Source organism: Scophthalmus maximus, chromosome 3 (assembly GCF_022379125.1).
Source record: "Scophthalmus maximus strain ysfricsl-2021 chromosome 3, ASM2237912v1, whole genome shotgun sequence".
Lineage (NCBI taxonomy): Eukaryota > Metazoa > Chordata > Actinopteri > Pleuronectiformes > Scophthalmidae > Scophthalmus > Scophthalmus maximus.
This window is the reverse complement of record NC_061517.1, coordinates 11,379,110-11,398,029: the sequence shown is the minus strand read 5'-3', so window position 1 is coordinate 11,398,029 and position 18,920 is coordinate 11,379,110. Positions and strand designations below refer to the sequence as shown.

The 18,920-nt window shown below is 42.3% G+C and overlaps 2 protein-coding genes across 12 annotated transcripts in view; one reads left to right on the top strand and one right to left on the bottom strand.

Annotated features, from left to right (window-relative positions):
* Nucleotides 1–11,555, bottom strand: part of LOC118316684 (neuron navigator 1-like) — an 80,221-nt gene extending 68,666 nt beyond the window's left edge. For 8 of the 11 annotated variants that reach the window (XM_047330969.1, XM_047330970.1, XM_047330967.1 and 5 more), the window contains exons 1-4: nucleotides 9,259–9,385; nucleotides 7,963–8,138; nucleotides 3,447–4,334; nucleotides 1,698–1,789 (exon numbers count right to left, since the gene is read on the bottom strand). In XM_047330969.1, coding sequence (XP_047186925.1) covers nucleotides 1,698–1,789; nucleotides 3,447–4,327 — 973 coding nt within the window. In that variant the 5' untranslated portion in view covers nucleotides 4,328–4,334; nucleotides 7,963–8,138; nucleotides 9,259–9,385. Of the gene's footprint in view, nucleotides 1–1,697; nucleotides 1,790–3,446; nucleotides 4,335–7,962; nucleotides 8,139–9,258; nucleotides 9,386–11,421 lie in introns of those variants that run through there. The other 3 variants (XM_047330971.1, XM_047330972.1, XM_047330968.1) reach the window with 2 other exon arrangements.
* Nucleotides 11,556–13,169: 1,614 nt separating this feature from the next.
* On the top strand, nucleotides 13,170–17,532 carry LOC118316702 (G2/M phase-specific E3 ubiquitin-protein ligase-like). The gene is made up of 9 exons (XM_035644793.2): nucleotides 13,170–13,193; nucleotides 14,040–14,088; nucleotides 14,201–14,404; nucleotides 14,508–14,594; nucleotides 15,130–15,383; nucleotides 15,516–15,638; nucleotides 16,269–16,409; nucleotides 16,945–17,083; nucleotides 17,189–17,532. Exons 2-9 carry the CDS (start codon nucleotides 14,058–14,060, stop codon nucleotides 17,404–17,406), a joined length of 1,197 nt encoding a protein of 398 aa, XP_035500686.1. The 5' UTR covers nucleotides 13,170–13,193; nucleotides 14,040–14,057; the 3' UTR covers nucleotides 17,407–17,532.
* The last annotated feature ends 1,388 nt before the right edge of the window (nucleotides 17,533–18,920 follow it).

Below are 18,920 nucleotides of genomic sequence, written 5' to 3'. Positions count from 1 at the left end.
CTTGGGAAAACCATAACAAAATCACATCATGATTTGGCTTTGTGTTGTGTGTTCAACCAGAGTCCTTAGCTTTGAAATGTTAAACCAACATTCAATGGGTCTTTTTCATCTCTTCTCCTCCTTATGAAATACAAAATCCATCAACCCACTGACCTCACTGGCCTCCTCTTTTCATCTCTCACCCGTCTCACTCCCTGCTCCCTTCCTTCCCTCCTAACTTTCAAACTTTGCCTTCCTCCCTTGTTGCCCCCCTTCCTCCACTCCCTAAATTACAGTTATTAAGGTGTCAGCCCACCCTCCATATAAATGCAGCTTCAGAGGAGTCTAAAACACTTTAGCACTGTTTCTAATGCTTGCTAGGGAGCAATTACAAGGCCACAGCCATAGTCCCAAGACGGCAAGAGGCCTTTAAAAGCTGGGGCTGGTCCACCACCAGTCCTCCTTCCCTCAAGCAGCTGGTAGAAACCTTCAATATTCTTTTTAAAGATTCTATGTGCACTTCTAAACTCTTAATTATACTTTCAGACAGACCAGATCAATTGAGGGGAGAAATAAAAAGTCAATGCAAAACTGTTATATGGTTGTAAATTATGATCTAAAAAAGAAAAAAAAAAAGAAAGGGATGTTTTCCATTGACCTGGTCAGATCACTGACCTGCTTGATTGCTCCTAAACTAGAGATCATTTACAAAAAAGAATTTCTATTCTGGAAGCCCAAACTGGAAGCCCATTGTCACTGTATCATTTCAACCAAATAAACCATAACTGTTTTGGTGTTTTTTGACTATACTGTACATACAACATGCCATTAATAGGAACGAACTTTAGACTGCAACTTCCAAATCTAGGCAGTTGGTCCCAACACCACATTAAAAGGACAAAAATGAAAGATGATTCACCAAGCCACAAATATAGTCATATCTCTGAGGCATGTCTGCCTTTTTAAACTCAGGCCGACAACGGAGATGCATGAACACGGCTGTGGGTACTGAGCAGACCATTACTCAGAAGTACGGGGGGGGGGGGGGGGGGGGGGGGGGGGGTTGGTCATGCTGGGAGACTGTGTGGCTTTTTAGGTCAATGAAGCTGGGAGAGAAAGAAGTTCGCGAGAGGGATGGAGTGTGAGGGGAAGGAAGAGTTCAAACTCCTCAACAGCTCTGGGATGAAGCTGAAATCAACGTGCACATACAGTAACACTGGCCGGCAGCGAGTTGAGAATCATCCCATTTCATCCCATTACTGACCCACATCCCCACCGTCATCCTCCTTCATCTTACCATCCTGGGCCCATCTCTCTTTTCCATCTCTTCATCCCTGCATCTCTTCAGAGCCCCAGGCCAATACACACACATACACACACATAATGACACCACCTAACCTCAAACATGGCTCCGTGATGAGTAGCAGCACGACAGACATACTTTCGGACAGAGAATGGTTGTTCCTTAGTCTTCACCCAGTCTATTCAGGTTACACAAAGAGACCCAAAGGTTGGCCGCTGGCATGTCCTGACTGACGCCATCGACGACCCTGCGTCTGGCTGCCAGTACCGGCAGCCACACCTGCTGAAAAGAGCTCTTGGCTTCCCGAAACAAAAAACAAGAACTAGACTACACGAATCGCTCAGAGAGGGAGAGAGAGAGTAGGGAAAGTTGATGATGATTGTCATGTCTGCTAAATGTGTGCTAGTGCGTCAACCTGGTGTTAGGTCATCACAGCAGACTTCGATGGATCCAGACGAGCAGTCACTCAGTTCGTCCACCGAGAAATCGCTCTCCTGCACCTGCAGCCTGTCGACAGGTGACAAAAGCCATCGCACATCTGTCATTGTACATGCAAATCAATGATTAAAATCAAACACACAAGCAACAGTAAAAGAAAATGGATAATCCCAGGTGTGTCCCACTAATTTCCATAAAAGCAAAATCGCCGACGATGCACCAAGCACTGCAAATAATTCCATTATTATAAAAAAGAGACCTAAGAATTTAAGTTCCTGTTTTGAACTGAACTAAGAAAAGTTTTTTATCTCATAAAGAATGGCACACAATCAAAGAAAATATTTAATCTCCTCTTTGACTGATTCATTCTTCAGGGATTGATTATTTCACTTAGACAAAATAGGATAAACTCTCCTCTTGTTTTTGTCTGACGTTACAATAGACTATGTGTGTAAGACATAGCACGGCAGTACATTGATGGAGCCCAGAGGCTCTGAAGAGGACACTAGAACAATCAGCTCTGCTCCAGAAAACACCAAAGTGTGTGTGTGTGTGTGTGTGTGTGTGTGTGTGTGTGTGTGTGTGTGTGTGTGTGTGTGTGTGTATGCATGTGCACAAATGTATGACTGGAAGAGCTACAGAAGAATTAGACTGAAATGGTCAAAACAGGCCTCTGGGGCAGGTCTTTAATACCCAGAGTGGAATTGTGTGTGTGTGTGTGTGTGTGTGTGTGTGTGTGTGTGTGTGTGTGCGTGTGTGTGTGTGTGTGTGTGTGTGTGTGTGTGTGAGTGCGTCCAAATTTGGGTGCATTAGCATGTGTTTGTCCGCATTGTCCAGATGTGAAGAAATGGCTGAATGTTGTAATGCTTCCTGTTTTGCAGACTTTCTGATGTCTGAGGTGTGTCGGTAGAGGAGGGAGTGATCATATGACGATGACAACAGAATGGATTTACGGTCAGTGAACGGACTCTGATGATAAACTTGTCTGTTGTCACAGACAGGCACCATACCTACGACAACTACAGACACTGGCAGAGAAAACTAAAAAGTTTGGGTTACACGCCGGTCGATGCTGATGAAACCTGTTGCCAAAAGTGCAACAACTCATTTGCATGTGAGGACAGTACCACGAGTATTTGGTTTCCACAGCCTAGCTCTTAGTTCGTCTGCCGTTGCTCCTGGTATGTGAGCCTATGTAGGCTATGAGCTATATGAATACTACGACCCAGATTTTAAAGGGTGCATTCATAGATTCAATCTAAAAAATTGAGAATTCATAGTTTCAGATTCAGATCAGTGCATGGGCAGGTTGCAGGGAAAGAAAAAGTCAAATATTTTACTTACAAGTAAAAAATGAGAGAGGTTGTACAATGTAGCCAATTTTTCTTACATTTATATCTGTTCAGTGTGGAGCTTTTATGATTCTTAGGTAATGCTGGATAGTTCAATTATTGATGACGCATCAGGTTTTATTAGTTGTATTTTGAGTACAACTTTGATTCCCACAATGTTTTATAAACTCATCCATAATCACCCAACTTCTCCATTTACCTCAAACTAATTCATTCCAAGTGAACAAAGTGAGCCATCCTCTCCAACATACCTCTTCAAAACTTAATAAATTGTTATTTATCATACATTATGCTCTACTTATAGGAGGGTGCCAATCTAAGATATGGCGTGGGGCTACAACATTGTATGTGTGCGTGTACTGTAGGCCACTCACCTGTAGCTGAAGGGAGCCACCGTAGCCATGTTGACTCTGGGAGTGTGTGTCTCTGTGGACGCAGCCTCCTTGTCTAGGTTCTGATCTGGTGCGTCGACAGCCAACGTCAACTTCCTCGGCAGTGTGAATGTGATGGGTGGCAGCGGGAGGGGCCCGGGAGAGGAGGACGGGCTACTGTCCTCAGAAGTCCCCATCTCCTCATCTGATTGGCTCATGGAGTTGCTGTGACCTCTGATGGCGTGCCCGCAGCTCGTTTGAGCGATGGAGGGGCAGAGGTTTCCGTTGTTCGACATTGTGGAATGGGCTGGCTGGTTTTCTGGAAGCTCTTCCTTTCCTGGCGTGACCTCTCTTGTTGAGTTGGAGTTGTCCCCTCTTCTGAGCTGGTGTCGTGCACACGACAGGTTGCTGGCTCCCCATGACTGGTTCTTATTGGTGAAGGTGTTTCGGTTGTGATTTCCGTCATGTGGTAATTGTGTTGGGGTGTGAGGCGGGGCCGGTTTTTCCAGGTCCAGTGTGTCTTTGGAGTGCGGCGGTGATACTCGCCGCTGGGTCATAGGGCTGCTGTAGGCAGAGCGAGATACCAGGGGAGCAGCTAGATCTCCCGTTCGCCGGAGGAGTTGACTTGTCAGACTGGCATCTCTCAGCAGGTCCCTGGAGGAGGACGGCCCGGGGATGCTGGAGCCCCGCGGGCAAAGTGAAGGAGAGTGAGTGGGTGTGTGTGTGGGTGTGTATTTAGGACTCTGAGTTGAGGGCCTGGGCAAGTCACCAGCCCGGCGGCGGGGGTCTGCTTTGGGGGAGGAGGGCAAAAGGCTGCGTGGAAGGGGGATTCCTGATGAGGGGGGCCCACAGGGGGCCGACTTCACATTGACTCCCCCACTCATATCGGACCTATGGAGAAACACAACACACCTCTGAGTGAGAAGGTTGGACTGTGAAGTGGGTGCTGTACTTTGAAGACACATCTACATCAAACCATCAGTCACAAATGCCCCCCAAAAGTTTCAGAATCAGAAATACATAATTGATCCACATGGGAAATTGGGTTCCATTACTGCTGCTCCAACCAAGAAGTATGTAAACATGCGTATTTTGTGCATTATACTATTATATATATACTAGGATACAATATATAAAGTTAAAGTGTTTTGTGTGTGCACAACAGTTTAAATGGTTATTGCTCGACAGTTAAGGTGGTTATCAATTTTCTATTGATTATTATACTTAATAACATTCCATTAGAGATTAATCTGATTAGGTAAACTAGCTCGCTGTTCTCAGCGCAGAGCTAAGTGAAAATCTGTGGTATTTGAGCATGTGAATCAAGCAAACTGAGCTGTGGTAAACCACGAGTTGAGCGTATTTACAGGAAGGCAGCAGCAGAGCATCCTCAATCAAATTTGTCAGAGAAAAACAGCTTTACCCACAGACAACATGCAACATCTACTGTACAAGCTGCTTTCAGAGTGTTATGTTCTCAGATAACGGATTTTCTCCAGACACTGAATTCATGCACACGATCCCTGCACACTCACACCAACTAACACACACACACATCCTTGTATACCTATTGGGACCCTTCATTGACATAATGCATTCCAAACCATCTGCCCTTAACTATCACGACTGAATCTCAAAACTACGTCTTAGTTGTCAAACAGCGATCTAAAGTGTCAGTGTATCCCACGAATACAGTAAAACACACACACACACACACACACACACACACACACACACACACCTGTTTCTGTCAGAATGACATGAACCTCCAGAGAACTATTAAAGTCAGCTCAATATTCTTTGATATCATGTAATTTGACTACGTCAGGGTGAGAGGGTGGGAGGCTGCGAGGGTAGAAAAAAGGCAGGGAGGGGAGGAGGTGTAGAATGACACGGATCGCAGAATCTTGGGGAGGAAAAGAAAACCACTTAATTTGCTCAAAAAACATCAGAATCTCACATTGCCTTTTTATTTACCTTTTCATTTGAGTCATTTACATTATTATTATTATTATTATTGTGCAGGATATTTTGGGGGGGGGGCTTTTGACTTAAATTTAATTCAGGAGGAATGTGAGGAGGAGGAACATTTTACATGATAAACTATTTTTTCAAATGTGTGGATATGCAATGAAGAATGCTGAACTATTGTCCAGTCTTCAAAATAAATACATGTAAATATAAATACAGGTATACATATGCTACATTAAGTTTTTTAATTTGTACTTCTTGTACAGCAAATTTGCTTTGGAACAGTGCCGCACAAATAGATTTGAATAATACTCAGATTTAACGCTTAGCCCTGCTTGCCCTTTCCTAAATAGCGGGAATGTTGCTGCCAGCAGACTTGCTGTCTTTAGTAAAGCAGAGATGGATCGAATTAAGCCGTCAAAGTCACGAGGATAACATGATGGATTATTTGACAGTGCATCTAATCAAAGTATTTCACACAGTGTAATGTGGCTGACGCAAACACACACAAATTCCGAAAAAATTATGTTTCAGTTTCTTACAAAGCAAAAGGACAGTGTCTCTGTAGAGAAACCGTCCTCTCACCTACTTCTAATATCAGCCATACTGACACAGAAAAATGGAGATTTGGTGTTTTTTCCAAGGTCCGGTGCTCGATCGTGGTCGAGTTAACGCACAGCGGTGGTGACGCAGCAGAAGGTAAACAGAGACAGATGTGATCATCCATCCTCATTTCCCTCTCTAAATTCATCCCCCCTCCGTATTCCTGTAACTCCCCCAGCCCGGTTTCTTTTTTTCTCTCATTCATTCTCTTGGGAGGTCGAATCACTAATAAGCATCACAATTTCTGTCTGTCTGATATAATTCCTGCACAGGTTTTCCAGGAGCACAGGTGCAGTCTGGCTATGTGTCTATCTGTATGGAAATTGGCTATTCCCTGGGGACACACAGGGGTCATACTGGTACTACAGCAGCCCACGTAAGCATGTACAGAGGCTCAGCTGGTGGTGGGGATGTCTGTGTTTACACACATATATATATATATATATATATATACACAAATTTATGGGCATATCCCCTCACAGATAACTTGATGTTTGTATGTTCTCTGTGTCATGTGTTCAGACCCCATATAGACTTCAAACACATGATCATCCTGTATCTCTCTGTTACATAAGTGCGTTTACAGTGGCTATATTGTTGGCTTGCTGATCCTTCCACCGTGGGTCTTACAATGTCAGGCAAAAGCAATTAGTTGAGAAAGTGAAGTAAACTGTGCAGTCTAAAAATACACAGGAGGATTTATCAAGGAATGAGCCTTGTCCCAACAAGTACAGGTGAGGAAAAACAGGAAGGCCTGAACCTAACGATTATGTCCAGTATTTTTAACTGAATAACCAGTCCAGAAAAATGGAAACCGTCTTCTATTTCTGTGTTTTAAATGAGACAAATAATTAATCAAAATTGTTGTAAAGTAATGAAACAACTGACATATTTGAAATAGCTATTGGCTCAATGAGAGGATTTTGATTAATAACGTGACATACATTCTTTTTTCGGTGACATATACAACACTTTTGATGTTTATCTGGTATTTAACTAATAATAATAAACTTTATTTATAAGGCGCTTTTAAAAACAGTATTTCATAGATTCTTTACATCATGATTAAATCGAATCAGGCCAAAACATGCTGATAGTGTATCTTTTTTGTTGCAGGTGAATGTAATGATAAATCCTAACACTGAATGTTTGACCAGTCCCAGGTCATTCTGCAAGGTTTGTCCTGACATCTGCTGGACATTGCATGTAACTGCACCAGCAGGGACTTTGACATCTTAACTTCTCCTTCTATTCTATTTAATTTTCTTCTACCTCTCTCCAAACAGCCAGGAGATGCTCTGCATGAGTTGATTAAAAAAACAACAACGCTCTCTTCCACGACAGACAGTAGTTTGAGTTATTTTTGGAAGGACAGAAAAAAAAGGAAGCGCAGCGTGGCAGCTGACTTTAGATGTCAGCTTTTAACTTCATCATCAGATTACACCATTTTAGCTTTTCTGTCCCATCGCATCTTGAACTAAGAGTCGTTGGATCAAAGAAACATGCAAACCCCCTCTCTCTCACTCACACACACACACACACACACACACACAAGGGTGAGCCTTGTGATGAACACTCTCTGACTCATCAGAAAATCAATAAATGAGGTGGTAGCACAGACCTGTGTGAACTGAACGACATCAGCTATGTGTGCATGTTTGTGTGTCACCCAAGTTGGAAAAACTGTAATAAATTACTGTAATAACATCCATTATGACAACAACATAAAAGTTCTTTTTTTCAAACGTGTGTCATAGATCATCTTACAGTATCCATGTTTACACACACTGGTCCAAAAACACTCAAATAAGCCCTCATGATCCCTGGAAAGGCACAAGTTTCTTAAAAATCACAGCAGCATAACCGTCAACAGCTTCTGAAGCTCATAAACAGCTTAGGATGAAATATCATGTGACAGATCTTCTGCCCCACACGAGTATCTTACCTGCCACTGAGTCCTTCAGTTTGCCGTGGGGCCGAGCAGGCAGAGCAGGCAGGAGGGAGGTCACACTTCTCCGACGTCCCGGGAACAATGGGCTATTTTTTCCTGGAGCAATGTTGCATCCTCACCGCTGCACTCCCATTGGTCCACACCGCCTCACCATTCACCAAGACAGGAAGCTGGAACAAACAGCAACGACGTTTCCATCCAATCAGGGGACCTCGTATACCAGCGTTACTCATTTTTACACAGTCACTTTCTTTGATCTGCATTTTTGGTAGAAAAGTGTCATTGTGCAGCACACACACACGCACACCAAATGTCTGTCTGAACAATGACGTTTATGTTATTATGAGTCAGTGACCCAAATGGAAATTTACTTGGTGTACAGTGACCCACAATGACACGTTTTCTGTCACCCTAAAAAAATTACAAGGTTTTTAGAGGACTTAACTTCTATAATATGTATCCCCAGATTGTCAAATCCACAGGTAGAGTTATTGAAAGTTTGCTGTTAACTTTACAATTTTTCAGACAATGGGTTATGAAACAGTTTTATTCACTGAGGAAAACCACTTAACTGAATAAAAAAAGAAACAACCCAAACTGTTTTTACAAGGTTTTCAGTGCAGCGTAGTCCGACCACATGAGGAGTGTCAGGATTTCTTTAGAGGGAGAGGGAATCAACTAGGAAAATTATGCATGTCTAACACACACACACACTCCAGATGTACTCATTACAGAAGCGAGTACACTGGTCACAATCACAAGCTCCCAAAAACTAAACAGGACGGAGCATAACCAGACAACCAACAGTATAAACATGACCGGGTGTGCTCACTCTGATTTACAGATCCACATTGTTCTCCTCAGATGTACACACACACTACAGTAAGTATGTTATGCACACTGCACTGAGTCATACAGCCCCTGTAACGCTGACTCAGGCCGATCACATCATGTCACCTCTGGTTATAGGATACCCCCCCCACCTCTCTCTCTCCCTCTCTCATCCCCCTCGCCCCCTTTTTTTTTATCCCACTTAAGCTCTGCCTTTCATTTCTGCTTGTCCCCACACTGCCGTCTCTCCTGTGACACTGTTCATTGTGACACAACTGGGGACACGTTCGTAGATCACCATGTGGTGGTTTTTTTATTCATTTATCTGTCCTCAGAATCCCAGATGGAGAGGGCAGAAATGTACACAAACAGGGTAAAAGATACGCAGCAAAAGTCAAATGCCTCAACAGAAATATCCAACGCTCAATGAAGTAAATTAAAAACCATGGCTGTACTCACCCTCTGCACGCACGGGGATTCAAGGCATCAAGTGAGTGTGTCTCCAATCTGTATGCTGCGAAGTCCCTGCCTTTGCCTCCGTCTACTTTTGCCTGGCAGGCCCCTGAGCTGCGAGCATGTGTGTTTGTGTGCGTGTCTGTCATTCCACTCCTCTATCACGTCATGCCGCTCTGCTGCTGCCGCAGTACGCCTGCATCCATATCCCCGCCCCTCTCTTCGCCTTTTTTCCTCCCCTCATCCCAATCTCAACCCTTCTCTCTCTCTCTCTGTGTGTGTGTGTGTGTGTGTGTCTGTAATGGACCTATTGGCTGTGCTCCCTCCCTCTCCCAGATGAAATATAAGCCCGGCTCGGGCAGAGACAGGCTGGTCCATTAGCTGGATGAGTGTGGTTTGTGTGTGTGTGCGTGTCCGTGTGTGCGAACTTGCACATGGCTGCCTGTATAGTGTGCGTAGTGCGAGTAACACATGGCAATTAAGCAGATGTAGCCACAAATGTGAAAAGCCCAAACCCACAATCCTGCTTTCAAGGTTTGTTTGGTGGTCAGAGAGAGCAGGATGCAAAAAATAAAAATAAAACAGACATGCCAATGATGACGACGAATGAAAATGTGCACAAACACACACACACACACAATCACAGCAAAACATCTGCTCTCACAAAGTATTCCGGCCTAATACTTTCAACTGCATATGACATTTCCATCCATTTGGATAACACAAAAATCAACATAAACAAACTAATGTGATGCATATTTGTCAGTTTAACATAAATGAAACAAGTAAAACTGAAATTAATGTAATAGTTACAATCTTTTTAAAATACACAATAACCAGATTCCTAAAGTTCAACAATCAATAAATTCATCTTTTTAATCCATAAGCCTATTTGTTTGAAATCACATTAAGTTTATTAGTGTTTATGTTAAATCTGTCAATGGATGGAATTGCCGTCTGCATCAGGTGCTCAGTGCACAAGCCCGCGCGAAGATGGCCCCTGAAGGAGGAGCACCCCATCCATCACTCCTCTAAATTGTCCCACACCTCTAATGAAAAGGGAGGCGGTGGAGCAAAAAGGGGGAATAAGGCAGATGGAAATAAGAAGAGAGGCTGTAAACAGGAGGCAGCGATGGAGAAATCATCGTGTGCAACCTAACCCTCCATTGACGTCTCTTCAACCCAGCTGACAAATGAGAGTAAAGATATACATCTGCAAGTGTGTCCTTGAACCTAGCATCTGCAGATTGCCCGTCTGTCTTCATAAAGCACAGACTATAAAAAACCTCATCACAGACAGAGGGAAATGCCGTTTAAATGTAACGGCAGGGGAGACACGACTGGGACAGTCGGTGTGAAACTGAGATTGTAAAGACTTAACGAGCTCTAAAGATGTTTTATGAGCTATTCTTACTACGGGACATCAGAGGTTGTTTACTTAACAAAAAGAAATGTAATTTTTTTGTGATTTTTCTTTTGTTTTAGTTTTTTGGGGCTTTCCGATCAGACCCCGCAGCCACTTTTGTTTTTCTTTGTCTCTCAGTTCTCCATTTCTCTGTCAGTTCTCTCTTCTCATATTTCTGCTGAGCTGGTTTACAGTTTGACACACTGACATCAGGGACAGTGGGTGCTGAATATTTAATGAAGACTGTGATACACAACAGTATCGAAACCCCCAAAACATAGGTCTGTAGTTTCACAGCACAAATTCTGCCACTTAAATTATTGTCATTTATCAGAATCATGACGTGCATTTCTGTCACTGTGTGTATTCAATCAATCATTACAGTCTTTAAGGGTCGCCGCAATCTTGATCTTGTGGATACGTGCAGCCTCGGAGCTCTCTGGCTGATCACTTATTGATCAGGCCTCGACTTGTTGGACTATAACACTTGACTTTGTCTGCAAGTCTCTGCTGGAGAAACACATGAATAACGGAGAATGTGTCCAGCTGAACTGCACGATGCAAATAAATACATCCACTGATCAGTCGACCAGGATTAATTGATAAATGCTATTAGAACACAGTACATTGCCCGGATAGCACGGGACCTCCCCCACACAAACAGGACACATAGTGTACACATGACTCCCCCCCCCCCCCGTTCCCCCCAGTACAGTACAGTCTGCCCTTAATACTGTGGACCACTATCACCTCCAAATACTCACATCAGTGCCAAGGTCTCGCTTGTTTTTCCAGGTCCCGGTAGAAACGTGTGAAACTGAAGCAGGACAAACATTCCAAAGTTCAGCCACGAGCACAAAACGCACCGAGATGATCTGTTGCTTTGACTCAGTGCCTCATGAAACGGGAAGTGACTCGTAACAGAGGGATTATGGGTAGGAGCATGCAAGCGTCTGCAATGTGTGTGTGTGTGTGTGTGTTTTGAGGGGAGAGGGTTAATGTCATAGCTAATCTTCTAATGTCCCCAAGGCATGTACAACCCCCCTCCCATGAGACATAGACCCTGACAAGCGCTGCTGTGACAATGGGACACTTGTGTTACTGTCATCCCAGGGGGCATCTGGAGGGGTGGGGCTGGGGGTCAGGGGGGTACATGCTGACGGTCTGGAACACGGGATCTCAGACGTGTAACCTCAATGAGATGAGTTTAAACACGCACGCGCGCGCGCACACACACACACGCACCCAGATAAGTAATGATCCACAACAGGCTGATTCAGCTCAGGAGTCACCAGTTCCTTGTTCGTATCAAACTAGAAAATAAATAAATATACATTTCTTATTGCTGTAGGATTTCTGGCAGTGAAGCTGAACTAAATTGCCGGTGTGAATTTGTGTGACGGACTTCATGTGCTGATTGGTCATTCAGCTCAGGCTTAAAAACAAGGTCAAGACTAACGCTTGTAACTCGTAGTTTGTAGAGATTTGGGTGTTCTTTCAGAATTTGGGTAAAATGAATGCCTAACAAATTGTACTTACACGGACACAAAACATTTCTACAGCTACAAACACTTTAAACATGCAAATCATATCTGTGTGGACAGAACTTTTTAACACATGGGTTAGGGTTAGGGTTAACCCTCATGGAAGAGATGCCCTTGGAGATCAGATGATGTAAACACAAACTGAGATACTTGCTGAAAATAAAAAGGACACTGTGAAACATTTCCAACAAAATACAGGTTAGATCAACATTGTGAATTTAATTTAAAAGGCTCCGCTTATATTTAAGTCCCTTTTATACCAGACATTGTGAACTTCAGTTCAGTAAGTGTTGCTGAGATGTTGCATTTCACTGCGAGATGTTGCATTTCACTCCCTGTTTAATTTAGACAATTTTTGATATTAATGTTATTCCCATTTCACCCAGAAGCAAAAGTGCAACTCTCCTGCTTCCAATCAATTAGCTCCTGGACATAACTTTGTGTTTAAGAGTAAAATGATGCAATAATAACACATTTTTTTGTAATGTTATTGATTCCATTCATCTATTTCCCACCAGTTACCCATGTCGAGGTCTTCACCGATCACAGAGACATACATCTGGTCAATGTGTATGGTTTAGCATTTAGCCTTTAATTGGCTTCACAGTGAAAAACAAAATTTTAATTAAGAAGGAACCCATTGTAGCATCTTTCTCTGCATACGAGTGAGGTGACATTTTATTAATCTCAATAAATTGTGGCGTGATTAAATAAGAGAAAGAAATATTGGAGGGGTATTCTTGTAATGTTGTTTTGAACCACACTGCCCAGCGCTGTAGTAAAGCAGCAGGAATTTGTTGACTGTCCCCTTTGAAATATGCCCTTTAAAAACTGTAGCCGCCTCAGGGTTAAACCTGTAGACCACTTTTGCTTTTACAATACCTGTACTGACAAGTTAAACCAGCTGAGAACACTGGGAGTTTAAATTCCCGCCCAGCCCCAATAACAGCAAACACAAGAGACGGAGAGGAGTCAGTCACGGATCTTCGCAGGTGAGCACCGTTTCTCCGTCCGTCTGACAAGTACCTGCTGTTTTTCCGTGGTGTTCTCCAGGTCATGCATGTATCTTTGATTATGACTGATCTCTCTCTTGGACTAACAGAAGGGCTAAACTTAAAGCTACAGGGGAAAGTGCACACAGAAGTTTTTTGTTTTTTTTTAGAATCCGCACATAACATTGAAAACCACACCCCTTTCTTTATGCAATGAATATTTCTGTTCTTCAGCAGTTTTCTGATGGAGGTTAAAAAACTAATTTGTATCGCTATTTTGTTTTAAATACTTGAGATTACTTTCCACATATTAACGTAGTCTCTGCCAATCCAAAAAGTTACATTTTAGTCAGTTTTAATCCATCAAAAACATTTTTTCAAATCAAAAGAATAGAATATTTTACGTAGAAGTCCAGAACTTGAAGGTAAATAGTATGTCTATACCTAAAACAAGGTTTAATTAGAAAATGCAGTCTTTTTCCAAAAAATAGAAATGTACTGTTGACAGAAAAACAACATTTGCTATGGTCAGATCCAAACAGGACAGAAGTTGAGGAGGATTTTTAAGTGCTATTCGAAGGCATCTGGACTTGTTTGAGGTTCTTGGAAGACGTCTGACCTCTTTCAACAGGCTTCTTCAGTTAATAAGCAGTTGACGTCCCTCCTCTTTTCTTTTTTCTTCTTTTGCCTAAGGGTCAGTGCCAAAACAAGCTGCGCTGCAGTGTTCCTCTTTTAACAACAGCTCTGCATTTTGACATGTTTCTAGACTTGTTTACCTACAAGGACTGTTACAGCATTTGCCATTTATCCTGTTCCTCACCTTTTCCTTTCTCTCACATTGATCAGATCAGTAAACGCACTGAAATGGAAGAAGCTGAGGACATTTCAGTACCAAGTACCACAGGCAGTACATGCTTCTTCAACATTACATGTTTTAATGTTTCTTTTTCATTTGTGAGGCCCTCAAAGCGTCATTGTACGTTCTTGTTTTGCCCTTTATGCTGCAGTCTCCGACTGGAGAACAGTGTCGGATCCAAAACACGCTGCGCGGCTATTTTCCCAAGACCTTCTTCACCGCAACAAAGATTCAAAATGCCAGTTTCTGAGTGTGGACATCAGGCGAGACAAGGAGGAGCAAGACCGAGCTTTAGTCACATTCTACAAGAGAGACAACGTACAGTGGGCGTCGCCACTTCAGTGCAAACTTCAAGGTAGTCGCTAGTAAAAAGTAAATAACAGTAACTGGTTGGAGTATCGATGCAATCAATGTGTGTGTGTCTGTGTGTGTGTGTGTGTGTGTGTGTGTCTCCACAGGTGATGCTGCGACAGGAAGTGGAGTCAACCGTCACATGATGTCAACAGTGATCTTCAAGCTCATAAGTGGATTTCATGCAAACTTAGGTTGGACACAGCACGGACATACACAACAACAGCACTGACTGAGACATAAATATGCAGACTACTGAAACAAATCAATCAAACAACGATTAGACCAACTGACAATTAATCTGCAAGGAATTTGATAATTGATAAAATCTTATCGAAGTGCTTTACAGAATGTTCTCACACACAAGCACACACACACACACACACACACACACACACGGAACTTCTATGTGCAATCTTTCTATCACACACGCTGCCGGGACAGCCGCCAGAAGCTTCAGTGTCTTGCCCAAGGACACTTCAGCAAGTGGCCTGGAGGAGCCGGGGATCGAACCACCAACCTGCAAAAGCCGCCCTTGGGTGTAATATGGATGTGCAATAGGAGGACATTTCATAGACATTAACTGGTTGATTACTCAACAAATGTTAATATAAGCACACTAAACAATGATTTATCAAAGACAACTGTTATTGGGGCTAATTCGCAGGTTGAAATTTACATTATTACTAAGTATCTTTAAGTCATTTACCTCCTGTATTAACATCGCAGGAAATGCAGCCATCGTCAAAATCTTTGAAGGAGAGTCCGATCACCTAATACCCTCCGTTTCACAAGAACTGCTTGACAACAACATGTTCACCGTCGCCGGCCGGATGATCGGCCATTCCTTCTTGCACCACGGCCCCAGTTTCCCAGGACTCAGCCCAGCCATCGTACACACTCTGTTGGGAGGTCCGCTGGAGACCACTCCAGTGACAGTACGAGACTGCCCCGACCTCGACATCCGCGACAGTGTGAAAATGGTGAGAAGGGAGTTTGAATGAGGTCAGCGCGATCTGTCACTTATTGTTCAGGAACACAAACGTGCAAACAATTCAATATATTCTATGGATCCTGCTTGAATTACACAGATCTCTGACTATGTCTCATTCCAGCTTGACGGAGATGCTGAATTAACAGAATTCGACTCCGTCCGTCGGCTCTGCCTGTCGTGGAATCTGCCAGCACCGAATGCCACCAACAGGAAGTGGCTGTCGGAAAAGCTTCTGTTTCACACTGTAAATGTCAAAGAGTATATTTTGTCTGCTGATCAACTCGTGTCAGCCTAGTTCTGAACACACTGAGGGCCCTATCATTAGATAATAGTCCACTGCTGTAGGATTTTATAAGGAGTAGTCAAGAGCATTTCATCACCGCCTTGTTTTGATATCAAGTCTTCAACTTCTCTTGATAATAACAGAAAACGGCACTTTTCTTACTGACAGTCACTATAGTCATCGATATGATACTCAGTAGTCATTGCAAAGGCCATTTTGCCAAAAATATACAGTGATGGAGTCGACATCTACATGTCAGCAAGGAATTTGAGTAGGAAAAACTACTCCAATGCCCCTTTTTGTTACAGTCAGCACAAGTCCAAGTTTTGTCAATAAGCTGAACCAATCTAACAAAATGACACTGATTGTGTTCAAGTCTCCTGCCTCTATTGCCACAGCTATCACTAGTCCCTTTGCACTACCATCTACTGCTATATATGTTGTTGCTTTTTTTCTCATAAAATACAACAACACGTGAGCATTCAATTGTTGTTTATGAAGATGGACTGTACAATTGTTCACCTTATTAACATCCAGAGAGAAGACAACCGCTTCATTTACTTGTGCATTATCATGTCTCCTCCACTGCAGGTCATTGAGCGGACAAGGCATCAAATCAACCAGTTCCAGAACGGTTTAAAAGAGACTGGACTGTGGCCACTCCTCATACACAGGAGGGATGTGATCCCCATCCTGTTTCCCAGGGAATCAGAGGCACAACTCACACCTCAGGTACTGACATCATGGCAAAGCCAACGGTGGTCTAATGCTTTTATTTATTTATTTTTCCTTATGCTAATTTTTACAAAAACAAAAAAGTTGAACTCCCTGGCATTGAAACTCGGGCTGTGAAAAAAAGTTGTGCTGGCATTGAAACAAGTTTTGGCACTGAAAGAAAGTATCACTGAAAAATAGAAAAGGTATTTATACATTTTTGGCATCATGTTCTATTTTCTATGTCCATATTTTTTCCTTCACAGGTCACTGGTTTTCAGTTTCAACGCACTGAAGTGGAAATTGTAGCACTTTGTAGTACTTCCCAAGTCCGGTAAACAGACTGATGTGTAAAATCAGTGGAGTTCCTTTCTAAATTAAGTGATACCTACAGTATACAATATGGCCTATAACCTTTGCTTTGTCTGAAAAAGTATCTGACAAAAAACTCTGAAAACCTAAAGAATATGCCCTGTGTAAATTGCAAGACCATCAAATACAAGAAAGCTTATCACATTGTTTTGAATAAAGCTGGAGTTACATGTGATTTCAGATGATCTTGGATTGCATCATATGGCCTTCGTCTATAACCATCATCTTTGAGAGCTACAAAGAATTGGATGATGATGATGAGTCCGCCATCACGGATGTACATCGAGTGTCTGGCTACTTGAAAACATTTGTTGGAAATGGTATGTTTTTTGTACTGTGAACTGTTTGTTTTACTGTAAGCTACTGCAGCATGAAGTCTGTTCAGCAGATTGTCGTTTGTCTGACCAGCTGCCATTTTAACACAGCGTCTCCAGTTGAGCTAAAGCGCCTCGTAAAGTTCTGGATAGGCTGGGAGTTGCCAGCCACAGAGATGAAGGTGGAAGTAGTGGAGGCCTCACTTCCCACTGCCTCAACATGTTTTGAGAAGCTGAGGCTGCCGAGGCATTATGCAACATACAAAATATTTCATCAAGATTTGTGTGCATGCATATCGACCAGTTACAGCGGCTTCGGCTGTCCCTGAGGTGGAATAATGCTCTTTACGTGCGAGTGTCGGCTGAATGTGTGGCACTTGTTGGTGTGTCTGTGGCGTGTGTGGTGTGTCTGGTGTGTGTGGTGTGTGTTTGTGTGTTACAATTTGCATAATAAACAAATCTTTAAAAAAAATTGTCTTTTAATGTCTCTCGATTTTCAGTTCAAAGCTTCAAAAGTTAAGTTTATTCATAAAGAAATGACAACTGTTGTGTTGGCTATGGCTTTCTTGTTGATGTGTGTCATTGGCAAAAGCTGACAACCGGGGTGAAGTCATATTTACGGTCCATTAATTCGTTTTTTGGTCAATAAAAAAAAATGGATTCCTTCAAATCTTTTGTCCAACCAACAGTCCAAACCCAAAGAATTTCAGTTTATGATGATTTCCAAAAAAAAGGAAACACTCAACGAATTAATTCCTCTCTACATAACCTCACTTGTCTTGTATTTTTTATTAATAATGCCCATTATCTAAATCTGCACTAACCGAGTCACTGATATATGAAGTATATATAGAATTCAGATATGTCTGTATAATATTTATATGAAAAATTAAGAAATTAAGCTTAAATTGAACTGTTTGATCAACAGAAAATTTAAAGATAATGTTAATAGTTGATTAAAATTCATTTTATACCAAAAAAAGCAGAAATGTTTGTACCTCATCTCTAAAACTGTCATCTTGAACAATAGGCAATTTCCTATTTTCTTACAAAACAATTGAGAAAATAATCTAAATAGATTAAAGGATGATGACAATTATTTTTGCAGCCCTGCAAACAAACAGCAGTAAATGTTTTGGCACTGTTAATGCACATTTATCCCACAATTATTATTTAGAGTCACTCCTAGGCCTTCAAGATATGGTTACTGGTGTTATACCCACGACGACCACATGATGGTAGCAGATCAACTATTGTGGAATGTTCATCACCATCTCTGCTTTCCCCCGTCTACATCACTAAGACGCTCCAAAGTCAATATCTATAAATGCGTTCTCATCCATTACGCATATTTGAGTGACTTTTAACAGCTCGTCCCTGAAGGTCACTTAACGATGTGGTGAAAAATTATTTTGACACGGCATCTTACTTGCTGTGCAAGGGGGACGAGAGCAGATTTACCATTTCACTCTTCAAACTGATCATCTGTTAACAGGTTAACCCCTGGAGCAGAGAATTTACTGGCTCATAAAAGAGAAGCGGGGAGGGTCAGGTGTTTCTCTGCCGCACCTTAATTCTTAACCTCATGATTAAATTCTGCTAAACTTTGAATGATTCATCAGTGATTTCTCACTTTGAGAGCAGATGACTCTTCCCCTGAGCTTCCTGGGTCAAGTTGCTTGGTGGCGCACGAATCCAATTTCACAAAATAAGTCTTTGTTTTTTTCTTTTGTCCAAGCACCAACTCAGGTGAGTTTCTTCATTCTAAAGATCTTATCAATCTAATGAAAAGACAATCTCCAATCTGAAATATGCTATTCTATTTTGAATACATTATATTATT

What these genes read in the sequence shown, in the direction of transcription:
- LOC118316702 (XM_035644793.2), top strand. Translation starts at nt 14,058, where the DNA reads ATGGAAGAAGCTGAGGACATTTCAGTACCAA. An exon ending in AAAAGCTTCTGTTTCACACT is followed by an intron (nt 15,639 to 16,268) that starts GTAAATGTCAAA and finishes CCTCCACTGCAG; the next exon opens with GTCATTGAGCGGACAAGGCA. An exon ending in GAAAACATTTGTTGGAAATG is followed by an intron (nt 17,084 to 17,188) that starts GTATGTTTTTTG and finishes ATTTTAACACAG; the next exon opens with CGTCTCCAGTTGAGCTAAAG.